The following is a 21475-nucleotide window of genomic DNA, read 5'->3' as shown; positions in this document are numbered from 1 at the left end:
TATTGTATGACATAAGTATTTGATACATCAGAAAAGCAGAACTTAATATTTGGTACAGAGACCCGCCCCCCTTAGTTACTGTCGCTATGTCCGACAAGCTACACCGTTCTCACGCAGTGAAAAATACACTGTGGAGCAGAGAGGAGACTGACAACACGCTGACAGACAGGACAGACCAGGTTACTTTTCAGTTACGTTTGATATTAAACATATGAAACAAATTCTCACCTTTCAAATTTGGTCATTTTTTAAAAGAAATTTAAACAATAAATACCGTTTTGTGGCTCTTTAATGTGTCGTGACAGATCGCTGTAGAGCATCAGTTAAAGCTGCTCGTGAACCGATCATCTCTTCCTTCTAGTTAATTTATAGCCTCAAATAAACATGAACAAACATAAGAAGGAATGTTGTTTTAACCACGGAAAGGCGTCAGTACACAGTTTTTCAAGTTCAAATCCTCCCATGTTAATCTACTAACTCTCCTGACTGCTTTGTTGGACAAAATGGCGGATGGCGAAGTATGATTGGTCAGATCACCTGTCAATCAAGCTCCCTTGAAGGGTCAATTACAGAGATCATATGTTTCCTGTAGTTCTTGACCAGGTTTGCACACACTGCAGCAGGGATTTTGGCCCACTCCTCCATACAGACCTTCTCCAGATCCTTCAGGTTTCGGGGCTGTCGCTGGGCAATATGGACTTTCAGCTCCCTCCAAAAATTTTCTATTGGGTTCAGGTCTGGAGACTGGCTAGGCCCCTCCAGGACCATGAGATGCTTACGGAGCCACTCCTTAGTTGCCCTAGTCTCAGCCTCAGACGTCACGCCCACGGAACGTTGGCTAAACGTCTGATGCATATGGTACACTTAACTGGAAACACTTCAGGAATGTCGAAGTCGTCATCTGATTGGTTGAATTTTATCGGATTTCCGGGGGGCGCGAGTGTATTTTCGGTCCGCCGGGAAACAAAGCGCAGACGTGTGATTGCGGAAGAAAAACTGTTGTGTTTACATGGAGTGGCAATGATTTGATCAGATGTGGTAATGCAGACGCCATTGTTGTTATACGTGCACGAACAGATCAATGACTTACTGCTTGTTTTCTTCTCCTTCTTTGATTTTCTATGCTGACTGACTTGTTGCACGCCGGTCTGTTGTTGTGGGGACATTTCCACGCTCCGAAACGTGACGCTGAACGAAACGAACTGTAATTGGTTGTTTGACATGTCGGTCAAACGGCCTTATGGGCGGGCCTTGGCCAAAGAAAGCTGCTATGAATTCCAGACTCCTACGCGAGACTATAGTTGCCCTGGCTGTGTGTTTCGGGTCGTTGTCATGCTGGAAGACCAAGCCACGACCCATCTTCAATGCTCTTACTGGGGGAAGGAGGTTTTTGGCCAAGATCTCGCGATACATGGCCCCATCCATCCTCCCTTCAATACGGTACAGTTGTCCTGTCCCCTTTGCAGAAAAGCATCCCCAAAGAATGATGTTTCCACCTCCATTGTTCACGATTGGGATGGTGTTCTTGGGGTTTTACTCATCCCTCTTCCTCCAAACATGGCGAGTGGAGTTTAGACCAAAAAGCTCTATTTTTGTCTCATCAGACCACATGACCTTCTCCCATTCCTCCTCTGGCTCATCCAGATGGTTATTGGCAAACTTCAGACGGGCCTGGACATGCGCTGGCTTGAACAGGGGGACCTTGCGTGAGCTGCAGGATTTTAATCCAGGACGGCGTAGTGTGTTACTAATGGTTTTCTTTGAGACTGTGGTCCCAGCTCTCTTCAGGTCATTGACCAGGTCCTGCCATGTAGTTCTGGACTGATCCCTCACCTTCCTCATGATCATTGATGCCCCACGAGGTGAGATCTTGCATGGTGCCCCAGACCGAGGGAGATTGACCGTCATCTAGGACTCCTTCCATTTTCTAATAATTGCACCAACAGTTGTTGCCTTCTTGCCTAGCTGCTTGCCTATTGTCCTGTAGCCCATCCCAGCCTTGTGCAGGTCTACAATATTATTCCTGATGTCCTTACACAGCTCTCTGGTCTTGGCCATTGTGGAGAGTGTGTGGACAGGTGTCTTTTATACAGGTAACGAGTTCAAACAGGTGCAGTTAATACATAGCCTGGCAAGCCAGACCTACATCAAGATGTTAGGTCTGGCAACTCACCATAGACGCGGCTCAATCCGAGGGCCGGGATAAACGGCTGTCTTTCAAATTCACTCTGCACGCAATAGGACAGCGCTTCAACCAACCAGAGTGTTTTCCCAACAGCGGAGCTAACGTTAGTTGATAGATTCAACTTTTGAATCTGGTCGGCAAAACTACGAACACATCTTCCTTTTTTAAGAATGACTTTAAGTGCCGTTCTTTGCTCTTTTCTCAAAGAAAAACTTAACTCCAAGTCCTCCAGAGTCGCGGCCAAAGCCGATTCGAAAGACTGTTCTCCAGCAGCAGCTCTTCTTTGTTTTCAATTAGCAGGGAACCGTCGCAACTCTGTCGTCATTGTTAAGCCCGCCCCACCTACTCTATACACGATGTGATTGGCCTGACCCAATTTAGGTTTTTACAGCTTCGAAAGTCAACGGAGAGTTGCTAGACTACCCTGGCTGCAAAATAATTTTTGCTGCCGCTAGGGTGTGTCTAGATTTCTAGGCTAGTTAATACAGGTAATGAGTGGAGAACAGGAGGGCTTCTTAAAGAAAAACTAACAGGTCTGTGAGAGCCGGAATTCTTACTGGTTGGTAGGTGATCAAATACTTGTGTCATGCAATAAAATGCAAATTAATTATTTAAAAATCATACAATGTGATTTTCTGGATTTTTGTTTTAGATTCCACCTCTCACAGTTGAAGTGTACCTATGATAAAAATTACAGACTTCTACATGCTTTGTAAGTGGGAAAACCTGCAAAATCGGCAGTGTATCAAATACTTGTTCTCCCCACTATATATATATATACTGTATATATATATATATATACACACACATATGTAATATGTGTGTGTAAAAGTTTATATAAAATATATCAGTTTGAGCGGGAATGACGGCTACATTCGTATAAGTGTTTGCATGTGCCACAACTCACGGCAGCTCACGTTTGCGTGTGTCACAACCACAATAAGCTTGTGGAGCAAACTTTTCGATCCATGGCGCAGTGGAAACTGACCAATAGGTGGACAGTTTTAATCTCATGTGACTTGCAACATTTTTGTGCACTTTGAAACGTTGCCATGTGAAAGTGAAGTCCCTTATTCGAAATGAAGCGAATTATCTACAGGTCTGAAAACGCCCTAAGACTATGTTTTTTGTATTGTCTAAGGTCCTTCTTTGATGTTCATTTCTGGTCATTTTCAAGATAATTTTGTTAGTAAATGATAAATGTCAGATGAATATGAGTGATTTTAAATGAGTCATTTCTGTACATTGCTCCCAGTCGTAATACTGTATCTCGAGCATCTTCCCTGGCACATTCCTTATGGCGAGAACCATTTTCACTGTGCTCCATAAATCCTCAGCATAATTAAAGGTCTTACAAGGATGTAAACCATGTCATTAATTTAGCCCATATTTGTGTGGTGGTGTCACGTTGTTGTTTATTGTAAAATTGCAACATATAGTTAAAGTAAAATACAGGCACACTTTATGAAATTGCTGGATGTACTATTGTGCCGTAAACTGCAGGATCACATATTAAACTCCAACGCAAGCGTCTCTGCTTAAAGTAGATAGATAAACATTCAAAGCCATTTTCCAGGTCATCCAGATTGGTTTATTCCATATCGTATAACTTTTATGTGATTCATTCCATGTCTTTTTATGGAAACAATTTTCTCTTTTCTGTCAGAACATCCTCCACTTTGGAAAGTGTAACCGTACCACTGACCGCGCTGCGCTTTTCATCTCTGATCAGCTGTGGTTTGTCTTTTTGCCAATGTGAGACAAGCCAGACTGCTACTTTGTCTCTCCCACCCTCTCATTCATCAGGGTTGGAAGGAAATAATATCTTTGCTTTCTTTCATATCACCCATTAGACCAAATTACTTTTTTCTGTTATTTTTAAAGTAAATCAACAGCATCTACTTTTCTAGGCTGCAGGTATTTTCAAAAGAAAACTGAAGATACCCTTGACTTAAATTGGCAGATATTCCTGCATGCTGTTGTAGTGATCTCACTTTGATTCCCTGCTGTGCATGCTGGATAATTTTTTTTTCCCTTTCGTGTCACTGTGATTAGTTTCGACATCTCGGCTAATTGAAATGATGCTGCCATTAACACCTCTGTGAAGGATGGGATGTTCTAAATCACCACCTTACATAGAGGACATGTCATTTTTGCTGTCACACTGCCTATCTGATATTCTACTCTTCTCCGTTGTCATTATTCTCAAAGGCAGGCACAAAGCAGGGTATATTCATTTAGTTCACAGGCTATCAGACTGACCCTGCTGCTTCTCTCTCTATATATCCCATCCCCTCCCCTCTCCCCTCAGGGGCCTGAGACCTGGACGGCACCCGGAAGAAGACGATATCGTGCCAGAGCTTGCCAGAAGCATCCACCCCCGAGAGCGACCTGACTGGGAGGAAACCATCAGCGCAATGGTGAGAAGCCAAGTGCTCAGTCTCACACAAATTCAGTGACTCCCTCCCACACCCTACGTTTACAATTGCAGTAGTAAAGAGAGCAGATAGCATACCCTGAAGCTGTGAAAATTAAAGACTGACTGGTTATTGCTGGTAGGGACAGCCATAATTATTTTATATAAGATCCATATTAGTGCCATAGACTGACATTATTACCTGTCTGTAGGAACATGCTCTTGTCAGATGCCTGCAGAGCGATAATGTAGATCTGGTCATTATAGAGCAGACACAAAGCAGAATTATTTATATAATTCATGCATTATGAAATAAATGAATGAATGGACATGAAATGTAGATTTGAGTTTTATTGAGAATTATTTTAGGAAGGAGACTACAGATTAATATGAGAGGAAACCAGTTGCCTGGGGTAATGGTCAATAATACAGTTTAGTGATCATTATGTAAAACATTCTAAAAACACTGTTACTTTTAATTGCATGCATGCTGAATAAAATTATTCATTACTATATAAAAAATGTAAAGCATAATGTAGTCAGTCATTCATTAATGTAAAATACACCCCGTCATGAAGCAGCTAACACATCATCTGACACTTTTGCAATGAGTGATGACGTACAGTATCTCGCAGAATATCCCAGGTTGACCTATTGAAAGGAGTGTAGTAATATGACTATTTCACTGCTTTGATGATCTACACCATCTATAACATTCTTTCCTCAGCCTTTGTTCATTTCAGAATTAGTTCATGATGATTTCACCAGCACTGACATACTTGCATTCAGTGGTGCTGATAAAAAAAAAAAAAAACTGTCTCCATAGCAACCTGACTGTTGGCTGATGTTGTTTTGAGCACAAACAGATTAGCGAAGACATATCAAGGGAATCACCATGTATTGCCTCACTCTTATGATACATTAATTTAATGCTCTTAGGTTCAGTGTTATAACATTGTGTGCCAGGGTATTAATTTTAACTCGTTAATTTTACTGTCAAGGTCATCAAGCTCTAGTCGTTGTTGTCTCTTCACTGTCGTGACCTAGTTTCACTGTCACTTATAGTGAAGTGAGACTGTGATGATCAACAGACTGGGTGTTACAAATAATGAAACAGAACTAGATTTGGACCAGACCCAGTCTAGCTTTCACACCATGTTTTACACCAGTAGAAACTGGTCTGTTCAGCCGCATGGCATATTTGAAGGCTGCATGGTCAGGATACTTTTAATAATTCTGTGTCTGGCTTCTAAGAGCCACACTTTCAAAGCATTATTCATATTTCATGGGCATTCTGAATCACTAGCTTGTTTTGGTTGGCCTTGCCAGATGACTGTCTCTCATTTGGCAAGGAAATGAAGAGAATTCAATAGAGCATTATAAAGCATACCAGCTTTTAAAAGATTCAGATGCTGGACGCACGCTTAGCCTTTGTAGACAACAGTTCAGGGTCATTCAGTTTTTTGGCATATCGGTTTAACCTGTCTTTGACCCTGTTGTAGCTTTTTCTTTCCTTCCATTACTCAGTAGATCTGTTCTATGGTGCCTACAGGTGCTCAAGTGGTGTTAAATTATATTCTTATTATACTGTGCTGAGCTTTTTAAGGATGACACTGTGTGTGTGAGAGGGATTTGTCTCTCTTGAGCTCTTCTTTGCACAAAGATTTGGGAGGAGACTGTTCATGTCCTGTTAAACTATATTCAAGTGCTTTATCATTTGGGCCAAGCCCCTGCCCATATAATGCATGAGTATTAGTGATTGTATTGTAAAATTCTGAATTTAAAATGTAAAAAAATGAGAGAGCTGTCGGGGAGGTGTTAGGTTATCCTAATTTTTTTGTCTTTAGCTGATAACATGCTGATCTCTCTTTCAGGCACGAAGTGCTGAAATTCCAGAGCTGACCTCTGAGCCTCTCATGCGCTCCTGCAGCAGCACTGCCAGTATGAAGGTGAAGAATGTTAAAAAGTAAGTGTCAAACATTTACACACCCAAAGTCACAAAGTTTTCTATATTATCCTCATGTTTCTAGTAGCTGAATATTAAACTTACCGATCTGTGATCTTTTCAGACTCTCATTCACCAAGGGTCACTTCCCAAAGTTAGCCGAATGTGCCCACTTCCACTATGAAAATGTTGACTTTGGGACAATACAGGTAAGATCGTAAGTCCTTTAATAACAGTAAACCTGCTTTAACTACAGAGTGGCTCTCAGTGACTGGACTTGAAAGGGACAGTGTTGAAAATGAGACAAAAGGGGAGATTAAATTCTATTGTGCATGCGTGTTAGTGTGCAATAAACTGTCAAGGGTGTGCAGATAACACCAGAGTGCCTCAGCTGGGAGAGGAACAGCAGCGTGTCTCTAATGCAAGGCTCCAGGGAATTGAAAAGTGAGGATCAATGTGATATTACATCCCTCTCAAACCTGCAGTAGCACTCTTGCAGATGACTATTTCCTCTGCTAGGGCTGGGCATCCTCAGCTACTTCACCATACATTATCTCGATACATAATCGATACATCTCGATAAATGTCACGATTCAGTCATGATGCATCGCTATATCATAATTGTATCTCAACTGAAACTGAGCCAGAAGCATGACAGAAAGACTCAGGTTTTAGAGTTTGTTCATCTTCACTAAATGTAGGAAATTATATAAATGAATGAATCATAAGTTCATAACACTGTTTAATATGCATATATATATATATATATTTATAATATAATATAATATAATATAATATAATATAATATAATATAATATGTACACACACACATACATATTACTGTACACATTGCCTCAGTACATCCCAGATGCTAAATTGGATTGATAAGGGGGATTTGGAGCCCAGAGCAACATCTTGAACTTTTCATCATGTTCCTCAATTCATTCCTTAACAGCTGTGCTGTGTGGCAGGGTGCATTATCCTGCTGAAAGAGGCCATTTCCACCAGGCAACATCTTTGTCTTTAAGGGGTGTACTTGGTCTGCAACAATGTTTTGGTAGGAGGCACATGTCTAATTTACGTCCACATAAATGGCCAGACCCATGGTTTCTCAGCAGAACATTGCCCACAGCATCACACTCCTAAAAAAAAATGGGGTACATCAGCATCTTCCTTTGTGTTCAGCAGAAGAAAGAAATTCATACAGATTTGAAATAGAATTTTAAATTTGATGTGAACTAATCTTTTAATATGTGGACTTATTAGGAGATGATCAATGATATTTGCTTCACCTGTGACTGGTCATAATGTTTTGGCTCATCAGTGTATATATTTTTCAGAGTCAGAAATTCACACTGATGTAAGTTTAGTAATTGCTAAACGCTAATAGACCAAAATTTGGCCTCATTTTTAATTTTGTGTTTTTGTGGTATTTTGGGGAAATACTTTTGAGGTTTTGCTTGGTTAGAGAAGCTTTAGTTTCCCAACCTGTGGCTCGTCACCCCCATCAGAGCTGTCTGAGGGGTTGAAGAGTGTATTTGATTTTAGAGAAGCTAATGATTTTACTCATCACATTTAAATAATCCAGGCTAATAAACAGATGTGTTTCATAGATGATAAAAATAAGTTTTTTTTTTTTTTTTTTTTTTAGTGTAAGTTTCCATTTAAAAGCAGTTTAAACTAAACCTAAAATAAAAATGTATTTCAGGTCACTTGCGTTCTGTTCAGTTCTGTTTAGCTCCATCTAGCTGCAAGAACCATGACAAAATATCAAACTGAATAAAAATTCTTATTGTTCTACGAACTTGCGGTTATCAAAACAAATGGACATGACAGAGTGAAAGTCTGCGTCTTTATATTTAGCCATTCATAAAACCACTACGTATTTAACACATAGACGCATTTGCATAGAAAAAATGCAAGCATAGGGTTTCTGGTAAAGATGTTTTGCAATTTAATAGAATGAGCTAAATTTCTAATAATACTTCTGTCTATATTTTCCAACTGCCTGTCTACACAAGTTTACTTTAAAGGTGTGGTTGTGAAGCATATGACTTGTGAAACACATGACTCGTGATTCATATGACTTGTGTCCCCTGAGAAAAAGGGTGGGAACCACTAGGTTAGAGAAGTGTGACAGCTTGGGTCAGAACTGTGCATGACTTTCGGTGTGAGGCAGTAACAGAGCTCAGCAATCTAGAGGGGATTAGAGTGCATTCACAATGACACGTTCTCCCTTTCAAAAACAGATAGACATGGTGTTTTTAAAGAACTATTTTTAACTGGACTACATTTTAGAACATGACGCTTATGGTGCTAGATGTCAAAAAAAGCAGCAGCAAGCCCATAATGCCCAGTATGCACATTCCTACTTGCGACATCTTTTGATGTGGGAAAGAAAACTTTAGCCTACTTATCTGTACTGAATAAATTTGGCTTCTTCACAGTGTTGTTCCCTTTCACATATTTTACATTTCTCATTATAAACTGTATCAAGGCTCTGTGAAAGACTAAAAGGACTGGTGGGAATGCTGAATAGCGCCTTGTTGTGTAGGGACAGGAGGTGGGGTGGTGCGACAGTGTCGGAGATCTCTGTGTCTCTGTGTTTGGGATTAAGGGTATAATGGAGCGCTTACAGAATGAGAAAATAGATTGGCATGGTGTCGAGGGCCAGACAATTGGGAGGGAGTGAAGCAGTGGTTTCTTCAGGGGGCCTTCACACTGAATAGTAATCCTGCTTTTGGAGGAATTGCCCTGGGAAAGCCGAAATATGAGACAGCTATTTTGCATTCACATGTTGCAGCGTCGACATTTCTTCATTGCTGTTTATAGATTATTGTCGTTCTAGGATTGTGTAAACCATCTAGGTGCAGCGGATTGTAGCCTGCACTAGCGTCCAGTAGAGGGCGGCAGCTCCTTTCTTTCTCTTATCGGACCAGTTTGCATTCAGTGCAGCAGGGTACCATGGCGACAATGAAGAACATCAATAATTCTCTTTACTCTGCCACATAATCATGGTTTATGCACAAAACACAATTCAATCCGGAGAAGTCCTTTACAGCCCAGAATTGAATGAGCCTGTAGTTGTACAGCAGCTGCTGCTGGCATGGATACTTTAGCTATGTTTGTGGAGTTCCTTCCAGAAGCATGTCATCCTTTTGCTGGTGATTTATGAATGGTTTGTAATTACAGGCAGATCACTGACTGATACTCCCAAAAGAGCAGCAGAATGACTGGGTTTCTCTGCATTCAGAAATGGCTCCAGAGAAACACTGTTGTCCACAAATATTTTTACTGTGTTAGCCATGAACTTGATTTAGTTAATTAAGGATGCACAATATATTATTACCATATAGGTATCAGTGATTATCATTAAAAATGCATTGGTATCTGCTGATTTTAGATTTTTTTGTGAATGCTCATTTTCCTTATTTTTACATTGAGTATGACAAATTAATTTAAACATAATAATAATAAGGGGATGCACAATATACACTACTATTGAAAAGATTTTTGGTTTTGAAAGAAATCTTGATTGCTAACCAAGGCTATATGTATTTGATCAGAACTACAGTAAAGACAGTAATATTGTGAAATATCATTGCAATTACAAATACTTGAAAATAGAAAACAGCCATTACTCCAATCTTCAGTTTCACATGATCATTCAGAAATCATTCTAATTGGCTAAAGAAACTTTTTGGTAACACTTTACAATGAGGTTTCATTAATTAACATTAGTTAACTACTTTAACATGAACTAAGAATGAACGATACTTCTACATCATTTATTAATCTTAATGTTAATTACTAGTACATTATAAAAATCAAAGTTGTATTTGTTAACATAAGTTAACACTGTGAACTAGCAATGAACGACTTTTTATTAACCAACATTAACAAAGATTAATAAATACTGTAATGTACTGTAAATGTATTGCTTATTGTTAGATCATATTAGCTAATACATTAGCTAATGTTAACGAATAAGACCTTATTGTAAATTGTAAATTCATCTTTGATGAATAGAAATCATTAATTTGAAATGAAAATAATTTGTAACTAAATGTATACTGCCATTGTTGTAACTAGGGCCTGAAACAAACTTTTTTCTACACCTACCAATGGCTGGTGACTTAAACATTTACCTTCCATGAATATTTTTTACCGGCCATGAAACTGTTTTTGCAATAACCGGCAGTAATGACACCAACATTTTAGATTCCAGTGAAAATTCACAATTCTGTATTCAAATTTCAATACCACAGCTGAAACTACTAGCCTAACTAATATAAATGTAAAACATTATTAAAGGCAAGTAAACAGACAGTAATAAAATAAAAACAAATAATTGAATTACAAGCTAAAGCACAAATACAATATAACAAAGTCTTATTCAGGTTTTTCAGGTAGTTTTTAGGTACTGAAATTTAATAAAGCAAGCAAATGTAAAATAACACTGCATAGTCTTCACTTTAAAAATTAAACATCATTATTAAATCATTCTTATTAAAAATTAAACATCATTATTAAATCATTCTTATTAAAGTTACAAAAGTTATTCAGTCAAGAGCAGTGGGGGATTTTTTTTTTCTTTGTTGTTTGATGAACATTAAAAACAGACAGCAGCAGGAATATTAGGCTGCTGTCACTTTAAGAACAAATGCACAAATCTAATACTGATACGGTACACATGCATTTACTTTCTCAACTGTTCACATTCCTCTAGGACATAACCGACTGTATAGTCGCTAGTTTTTTAATACATTTTTTGTGCATTTTTCCGCTCAAGTGCAAGACAACGTGAAAAAGTGCTCATTTTAGTATTCGGCTTCCTGGGTGCGCTTCGTATGTGTGCGCACAAAACTTTCCACACAGCGCGCAAATAACGCATCATCTTGTGCCTGAATATTTAAATTGTCAAAGCTTAAACTTTTGTGATGATTCTGCGCTGACCCGTCTACTGTTCCGAGCATTGGTTCCGTTAGTTCATGCATTTGTTAGAATTCAAAAAAATGTTACAGGCCAACTGGCGAGTGACCCCATTTCATATACTCCCCAATGCTGATTTTTACTCTCACTTGGCTCTTGGAGAGTGTTAATTTTAGGCCCTGGTTGTACCATTGTTAAAGCTGTTGCCCATATTAATGTGTGCCACTATGGGAGGGGGTTCATGTCCCCCACAGCAAAACGTTTAGCAATAATCGCTGCATTGCTCACGTGGCATTGACCCTTTTGCTTGTAGCATAACTCATTGATTTTACTGTTACATTGCTGTACATGGTCATTTGACATTGCTTTTAGTAAAACATGGTTTAGATTTTCTTGAATGCTTTTTTATTTTTGTGCCCTCCTCTGCCTGTTGCATGACATTTAAACAATTGTGGTTTAAATCTCTGGAGGTGACTTTGCATTTGATGTCTTAATTGTGTTGTTGGATACGGACGCCAATTGTATGTTGGTTTATTTTCTTGCACACAATGGAGAGCTTGTCTTCTGGCTTCATTCATGGCCTTTGCTCAGCCTTGTATTGCAGCCGTGTGGTAACTGGCACCGACTGCTAACCACAGCCAGTGGAAGACAAAAGTGCAACTTAAATTCAATTACAGATATGTCTTAAGTTTATCAGCCGCTTGGAAATGTGTGTGGATGACACGTGTATGTTGTACCAGTGTTCTGAGACTGGTACCGGAGGAAATAGTTTTCATAGGCACCCCTCCCTGCTGGTGAATGAGTGAGGGCAGTGGCCGTGTTTTTAGTGTCCCACTGTCCCTTCCCCCATTTTCTGCTCCAGGCTTATATAGCTACTCTGTATACTCTCTGGATATACGACCCCCTCGACCTAGAGCTTTTGTCGGGTCGGGCCTGTGCCAGGGAATGTGCCCATTGCCCAGTATTTGCTGTGGTCCGTTGTGCATCTCTTTATGTGCTTGCTTGTCTCAAATTGGTTCCACCTGCTCCTGTTTTAGAATATTAAAGTCTTTCATATTTTAGCTAGGAGTGCATGGCATATTGGTCCTATATAAGTCATTGACTGAGTTGTTTAAATATTAGTATTTGATATTTGTGTAGACTTATTTCCACCTGTTTGCATTTTTAAATTAATTTTTTCTTCATCTAACACTTAGTTATTATTAAAAATTTATATTCATTTTTCATACTGTGCATTTATAATGCCTAAATTAACTTTTTAGGTTTTTTTTATTATTATTTATGCAAAATTGAACTATTGGCTAATATCACTTATTGGTCATAAGTTGAAAATTATTATTAAGTTAAATACAGTATCTGCCAGAATTACTTTAAGGGCTAAACAGTCCCTTGCTGGAAGAAATCTGGTCATACTTGCTAGTCAAGGAATCTAAGCTGTTTTCTGCAACAATGTTAACTAGCTTAGCCAGGTGCAGGTCTACCGGCTTATCAGCCACCAAAACCAGCTAGGACCGGGTGAAGACCAGTTTTGTCTAGTTAGACACATGTAAAACCAGCTACCATCAGAAGATGGATTTTTCAACAGACATGAAACTTTTTTCTCTCTCATCCTCTTAAATTTTGTCACCAACGTGTTATGATACATCAATCTTCTGTGCTTCTCAACAGCAGGGCTCATCCTGTGCTATTCTCGGCTCTGTCTCAGGCTGTTTGAATTGCCGTCCACAGCCTGACTATTATTATTTACCCTCTGTCTCTCCAGCAATCTATCTTCACATCTCTTAGTCATTTTATTGCCTGTGGAGAAAGTCAAATGCTCTTACCCCTCAGCTGGTGCACATGACACATTTATTCCTCAGCTATTAGGCAGCCTGGAGCAGAGATGCTGCCTCTAACCCACAGGTCAGACAGGCCAGTATGGCTGCTGTCACTGTTCAGCCATCACATTGACATGAACACTTGCTTGTGCCCTCTATGTAAATCAGAATTGGAGTCACGTAGTGTAACAGCAAGTCCAGAGCACGACACTCTTTATCAAATCAGCTAGTTTAATAAGGAGTGGGTGGTAGTTGTGTTTGCTACTAAGGGCTCTTGAATGAACAGAATACTAAAACAAAAACATTATCCTCTCTGCTTGTTTTTTATTCCCACCACAGACCATGAACAATTGGATTCTCATCCTGCATTGGACTGGTCAACTGTTTATTTTTAGGGCAATACTGATGTGTTGATCAGCACCATCTGGTGCTAATGGGCAAGCTATAGGAAATAGCATCTGCTTTGTTAACATTGCTTTCCAGATTTATGACACGGGAATTATTTTGTTTAATTCTGCCTTCTAGGTGACTGAGTATCTATATTTTGTGTTCCAGCATAAAACTAATCTGTTCCAGGAGTTCATTTCCACACATGAATACTCCACCAGTTTAGTTCTTCGTTGTTTAATGCATGGCTCTCTTTCCGATTTCTTCAGTGTCTGATTATACTCTCTTGTGTTTTATTTGTTTCAACGCATGTTGGCACACCTAGCCCTATCCTGTAGAATGGTAAATTGATTGCTTGCCACATTATGAGTACATACAGTACCAGTCTTCCAATAGTGCACTGGTGAAATAGATTTCACAGGGTATTCAGCCATTTTAAGTGAGAATCTCTTATGCAGTAATATAGTGAAACATTTTTACTATTTAAAATGACTGCTTTATATTTTAACATAATTTATTGATGTAATAGCAAAGCTGAATTTTCATTTTTGATATATATATATACTCCAAATGTACAGGTTTTGCCAAGTAAAGTGAACTTCTACAGATATTCCTTGCTTAAGGTCATTGCACACTGCGTCCGAAATTCTCGTCCGAAATGTTTGCACACGTTAAAAACATAAATACGACCTCACGTTGTGTCAATCCCGTTTACACGCTGCCTCCAAAACTTTCGTCCATCATAAAATTTGGTTCGGGTTTGATTTTCGGTGATCATCCGTAGCAAGCATTTTGAGAGGTGTTTTGACAATTTAGAGCCACCGTACAAGCGAAGGTGGAACTCTCCTTCCTCTCTACGCAATCTCAGTATTGTATGTACACTTTTTAAAAAGAGAGAGGAAAAAAGAAAAAAACGCATACGAAAATTTCAGACTCAGTGTGCATCTGTGCAAAGACCGTTAGTGTGTAGGAAACAGGAAACTGAATAAAGACCCTGCGAAGCAGAAAGCAGCTTGTGATCTAATATTTGGCAAGCTCTCCGATGTGAGATTTTTCATTAAAATGTATTACTTTTGCAAGCTGGGCTTTTTAGAACTTTTTTTATATATCAGTTGCCAAGTCAGCATTATGGATGCACAAACCCCAAAGAGTTGTGCACAGTCAAGGCATGACATCCCATGTGGCTTGCCCCTCTCTCCATCAGAGCATCTCAGACTGCAGTTTGCGTATGTGCTCAACGGTGTGTACATTTGCGGCCACATAAATCATGTCAGTCAGTTGACCCCATGTATGCTTGTTAATGACAAAATGCCTCAGCTGGTATTGTGGGGTAGAGATTTCAGGAGGAACTGGCCTGTGAAATAGTCCTTTGGAGACTGCCCTTCCAATCTCCCTCTAGCCCTGCCTTGTGCCCTCTACTCATTAACAATGCTGATTCAGGAATCAAACTGCGCTTACAAATGACAGCAGTCCCAGAAGAGGACATTTTACAGAAGAATATCTCTGTTAAGCACCAGACTACCCCATTCACTCCATGCAGTCCCTCTACTGCTAAATAGCTACATGTAGCCACTATGTGCAGTGTTCTAATAGCATCTGCTCTTGTACTGCTGTGGACCTTGTTTGGGGAAAACATGCTGTAAGATCTCTTTGGGATGTTTACTAGCTGCTGAGCTGGCTTTGTTATCGATCTGTGCAGTACAATGTGTTTTCAGTGTGCAAGCACCTTTATATGTCTGAGGCTGAGCTGACAAACTAGCCTAAATCATTAACAGTGCGGGACTGAGGCTGTTTAGTACACACAGGGGCGCAACTGCACATTTACTGAGGGGTGTGCATTATTCAAGATCAGTGATGGCGCCACCCTGTATATTCCATCCCCTAACACTAACCCTCACAGAAAATATTCTGATATCATATTTGACTGCACGCTGCAAGACATAATGTGCTCGTCTGCATTAACAGAAGATGAGGCCAAAAGCCCAATAACTAGTTTGTGCTTGGAGGGATGCAAAACTATCAGGGGTGAAAAAATTATTAGATGTGACCCCCTCCCCCCATTTTTGATACCATAGCATAGCATAACATTTTTTTAATTTTTTTTATTTACTTGAGTAAAAAATGTATTCAAATAAATACTGTTATTTTGTACTTTCTATTCATCAAAGAATCCTGAACAAATGTGTGAGATTCCACAATAAAATATTTAGCAGCACAATGGTTTTCAACCTAACGGTTAAATGTTTATTGAGTGCTGAATTAGCATATTAGAATGATTTTTAAAGGATCATGTGGCATTGAAGACTGAACTAATGGCTGCTGAAAATTCAGCTTTACCACCACAAGAATAAAATACATTTTAAATAATATTAAAATAGAAACCAATAATTTAAAATGTTCATAGTGTTTCAAAATGTTACTGTTTTGCAAATAAATGTAGCCTTATAAAAACTTATAATGACTTAGGAAAAACATGAAAAAAAAAATCTTATAGACCCCAATCTTTTGAATGGTAGTGCATGTATAAAAAAGAAAGAAATTGGGTTATGATTGGTCATCCAACAACAATTTATAGTTCTAGTCTGTTACCTTCTTCTGTGTGTTTTAATCTTATCAACTTTAATCTTTTCATCCACATTAAACCCTTTCAAATCTACCTTGCTTAGTTATGTCATCCTCAGAGGCACTGCTTTATCTTGGTCCCTCCTCTGCAATGAAACAATGGAGCACTCCACTATTGCCCACAGGGCAACGCACTCAAAAACACAACCACTCTGCAGCCCCGACAAAAATACCACTCGTTCCACCCCCCTTGGGTTGGAGAGTGTGTGGGAAGACCACTTTATACGCACAGACCTCTCCAGCCCCGCCCTATCCACAGAAAATACTTTTTTAAGCACAGGTAATATTTTGTTTGTATTATCACTCTACAATGTGAAATTTATTCATCTGGCTACAGATTATGCTACAGTTTCTTGACCAGTCACACCGGACGTGTTCATTTCAGTGACCTCCCATTTCCTTGAATGTCCTCTCAAAGCGTGATTTGTGGAATCATGTAAGGGATTTACCCTGGCAAAGCTGGCAGGATGCCCAGCTTCTCTTCAGGCAAATCTGGATGAACTAGGTCACTAGTGGATTTTAATTGTATAATATTTATAGCTGTTCAGAGAGAGAGAGTCTTATTTTAATGTATGATCCAGTCGATGATGCTATGTCCCTCAAGGTCATGTTGCCACTGTGGCCACAGAATCTTTTTTTTTTTTTTTTTTTTTTGATTTCTTATTGCTTAAAGATGTAGGTTGGGAGGTAATCTATTACTCAGAGGAAATTATGTTTGATTCTTTGCAGCAAAACACTTTTATATATTTCTGTAGAGGGTTCTGTGAAATGAACTTTGGACCTCTAAGTATTTTTTGTCTTCTGTCTTGAACATTTCAGCTCAAGGTTTGGGACTAATGGGTTAGTGTTATTGTTCCCATCAGCCAATCAGCATTATGATGCCATCCTGTGACGCCATCCTGTGACTCCAAAGTGATTAGTCACCTGACGTGTAGTTGACTGACTAAAAAAGTGATATAAAGAACCAGTGTATATTTAGGACGGTTTAGGGTTATCTTTTGTAGACACTAATCAGACATGTTTCTTAGCAACAAGTGTACACTAATCACACCCCTTTAATAGAATAACTGATATATACAGATTCAACAAATACATAGGCAAAATTAAAATTTTATTGCATAGATCTATTAGATTATGCATAATAGCAGGCAGTTTTGAAGTCTAATGTAAATTGCCTTGCAATTTGTTGCAAAAGCGGTACTTTGATGTCAGTTCATAATGCTTTAAAGGGAATGAATCTGAAGATATTATCTTTGTAATCTTGCAAATGTTGTATTATACATGGTCCTTGTGAGCTTTGATGAAATTCACAGATACAGAACCTGTTTTTGTGGTCCTCTCAGAGAGGGTTTTAGCATGCTGACTGTTTAATTGTGTGGTGAAACGTGACTGAAATAGCACCCAGATTTTTTTATATAATATATTACCGATAATTTTAAGATTATGAAACAATTCTTAACTAGCTCAATTTCAACATTTATATTCTGCGATAGATGTTAAAAACAAATGTTATAGAATAAATAAGCTATTCAATCTCACTAATTGACTAATCCTGTCCCATCCATAGTGAATTCCTCTGTTTAAGGAATGTGTATTTTCCACACTCAGCCTCTGGATTTGTTTTGGAACTGGATGCTTGAGGGTGTTAAATCTTCAGCTGGAATGTGTCCATTTTAAAGAATGCTCTTTTGCAGCTCATCCAGACACATTAGTGAGTAACTGAATAATCATACGACTTGGCATTTCTTTATTCAATGGAATCACAATTCTGGCCCTTTAAAGGTAATCGTTCTATAACTTTGCAGGAGAATGATTTGTTTGTTAACTTGCATCATGTGTGTTTCTAATCTTGCTGGAACACACTCTTGTTATTATAGCTAATGGTACGTCATATGTCATAGCTTTAAGCCAAGTCATTTTTAAAGTCTCTAGGCTGTCATATTTGTTTTGGTCTGCATGACCTCTTCCACCTCCATGAAATAATCCAAACACATCTGATACCAGCCAGCCTCCCTCCTCAAACTCACATATTCACACTGAAGCAGCCATGTGTTTCTGAGCGAGTGGGACTCCTGGGAAGGATTTCTCATTTCTGCAGGTCGAATAGCAGGACTCTTGGATCTCTCTCACGTTCCGTGTGGTTGACTGCCGCATTTCACAACACTCCTCCAGGAAAATCTTTTTAATCACCCTCAGATGTGCTGTGATGGCACAAGTGATGTAATTTGGAGTGACCCGTTGCTTTTTTTTGTCCCCTGCACTGATTTATGGCTGAAAGTTGTGTAAATATGTATCTGTGTGCTTGTCTTTGTACTTCTGTCACAGTCACTGCCTCAGGCCACGTCTTATCATCATTAGACCTTGAACTAGAAGTCAGGTTAAACTTTCAAAATCAACAAATAAGCAATAATTTTAAAATCTGCCTTGATATAATGATACCATTTAAACATTTGCGTAATATTAAAAAAAGAGAAATCCTTTTATTGATCAAGGATGCATTAAATGAAATTTTGAAAAAAACTTTAATACATGCTTTAATAAATTTAATAAATGCTGTTCATTAAACATTCTATTCATCAAGGAATCCTGAAAAACATATCACTATTTCCACAAAAATGTTAAGCAGCACAACTGTTTTTATCATTGATAATATTATTAATTATTACATTATAATAATTATAATTAATATAACATTATAATATTATTATTCTCATTATTAAGAAATGTTACCTGAGCACCAAATCAGCATATTAGAATGATTTCTGAAGGATCATGTGACACTGAAGAGTAATGATGCTGAAAAATCAGCTTTGCCATCATAGGAATAAATTACATTTTAAAATATATATTTAAATAAAAAAGTTATTTACATTTGTAATATTTTTTTATGATTTTGATTAAATAAATGCAGCCTTGGTGAGCATCCAAGTCTTGTTGAGACTTCTTTGCAAAACTTTTGATAGGTACTGTAGTTGACTGGTTGGTGGTAAGAAAATGTTGAATAATAAGCCTGGGTTAAGATCATATCTAACAGAAACAAATCTTTGGGGTATGGATGCTAGTGTAGCCCTAAAATAAGTTAGCTGACAGATATTCAACAAATAGGCTAAATAGCTATAACTTTTCATTACACAAAACTACCATAATTCTCATGAACAAGCATTTAAATTGTGTATAAAAAAGGGAACATTGCTCACAGCAGACTGACAGTAATGTTTAATGTATTGTTGACAAGCAGCAGTGATTAAAATGGGGTGTATTAAGAGATCATACAAATACTAGCACGCTGAAATCAAGTTGTATGTCTAAACCCACTCCCTTTAACCTCCTTTAAAATATTGTCATTAACTCACCATCTTGTCCAAACCTATAGGCATTTCTTTACCCTTGTTTTTTTTCTATTCTACACTCTCAAATGTTTTTTTTTTTTTAGGTAAACTATCCCTTTTAAAAAGTTACATTAATTGGTCAACCTCACCATTAGAATAGTAATTTGTTGGAGTAGTCAACTATCCTAACCTGTCCTTATTGTCTTCATCAATGAACACGATAATTAGGTCATTAAAAATGGCCGTGAACGGAAAGCGCCCCCTGCCAAAGTGCGAGACATATGGAGGCTCTTTGTTTCCGTTCTTTGTCTTTTGTGCTACTACAATAGTGTGATTATTAGACAATACAGCCTCAAGCAGCCATTGTCGTTCATGAAGGATTCTCCAGACATTCTCAATGCAGCACTAACATTTGTCTCTGTCCCTTCTGTTTCTCTTGCTCTGGACTTCACTGGTCCCAGAGGATCAGGACAGCGAGTGAAGGGCACATGCTGGAGAACCGCTCTGTGCTCCTACAAGGGCAACCCCCTCTTCACAGCTCTCCCCACTGTTTCTTTTGGCTCACTGGCCCTGTGCTTTGTCCCAGGGACTGTACCACTGAGAGCTAGTGAATGGGGGAGGCGCTGGGGGTTGGGAACGGGGGGGGGGGAGACCAATAGAGTCTAGAGAAAACGAGAGCGTGTGGTGAAAGGACACCACAACAAATGCAAAGGGAGAACTGCTTTTTTCATCATACTTTCTTCTGTGTGTTCTCCAGACCACTTTTGGCCAGCAAACTAAGTGAGTGAATTTCAGATAACATGGAGTAAGAAGGGACCGAAGCATCTCATCACAAATTAGGAAAACCAAACTGCAATGAAGTCCCTGAAAACAACTGGATTTCTGCAAAAAGTCGACCAGCCAGCACTTCACTCTGTGTAAGTTTGCAGGAAAGCACCAAAGGGGGAACCTCAACCCTTGTGCTTCACAACAACTCAGCCGGGACGGCACTCCGGAGGGGGTGGGAAACTCAACTGACATCTGTGTTCTGCCGAGTGGATTTGTGCTGAACAAAAAGAACCGGTTTTACTTTCACGCATGCTTGACTAATGGAAGTCGAAGGTGGGAATCCTTGAATGTTTAGGAGTACGGCATCTGAATTGAGCTTCCAGCGTGCAGCCGGAATCTTGGGGTGAACAAAAGATGCTGCGTTAATGAGCGCAAACGGGATGTTGTGCCTCTGTAAGTCGTCTTTGCCCTTTTTGCTCACCGCTTGTTTTATTTTCCCACGCTTTTATTTTGCTCTTGGTCATACCTTCACTTTAATCTCACTTGATTCACACTTAAAGGCTGCAGATGTGCTTTTAAGTGACACCTAATGTGTTCAAGTCTCACCAGGGCCATTGACATCATGCTTTGTACTTCAGATCAGTGCTGCGTAACCATGCGCTATGGATCCACTAAATGGATTTTCTGTAACCGCTCTTGCGGGGAGCTCAGTACCTCCTGAGCACCCATAGTACTTTAAAATCTTTCATGCCTGTGAGTGCTTGTAAATGATTAGCTGAAGAATCCCCATAAAGTGTAGATGCTTTCCTTAAGGTCTCAATCAAACAATAGTTCAGTTGGACGTTCTGTTCCAACAAGGATTGCTGACCACTTCTGCGAATGCATTTGTTTGTGTGTCCCATGGGACTTCATGTTAAAAACCCTTTGTGGTCACTGCTAAAGTATATTTCCCTAACTGTTTAGGTTATGGAAGCTCATCTGAGTTAATTTTCCTGGCACTTGTGGTGGGGATACCTCTCTTTCTCTCAGCGCTGGCAAGCTGTTCAAGAGAGTTTTAAACTGTGCTGTGAATAA

The 21475-nt window shown here is 39.0% G+C and overlaps 1 protein-coding gene across 3 annotated transcripts in view; it reads left to right on the top strand.

Annotated features, from left to right (window-relative positions):
- arhgap32b (Rho GTPase activating protein 32b) overlaps positions 1-21475 on the top strand; it is a 119239-nt gene that overhangs the window by 60839 nt on the left and 36925 nt on the right. For all 3 annotated transcript variants that reach the window (XM_081390183.1, XM_081390185.1, XM_081390184.1), the window contains exons 3-5: positions 4497-4605; positions 6476-6567; positions 6671-6755. In XM_081390183.1, coding sequence (XP_081246309.1) covers positions 4497-4605; positions 6476-6567; positions 6671-6755 — 286 coding nt within the window. The remainder of the gene's footprint in view (positions 1-4496; positions 4606-6475; positions 6568-6670; positions 6756-21475) is intronic.

Source organism: Scardinius erythrophthalmus (assembly GCF_964197995.2).
Source record: "Scardinius erythrophthalmus genome assembly, chromosome: 17".
In the NCBI taxonomy this organism is placed as follows: domain Eukaryota; kingdom Metazoa; phylum Chordata; class Actinopteri; order Cypriniformes; family Leuciscidae; genus Scardinius; species Scardinius erythrophthalmus.
This window is presented reverse-complemented; position numbering and strand designations above follow the sequence as displayed.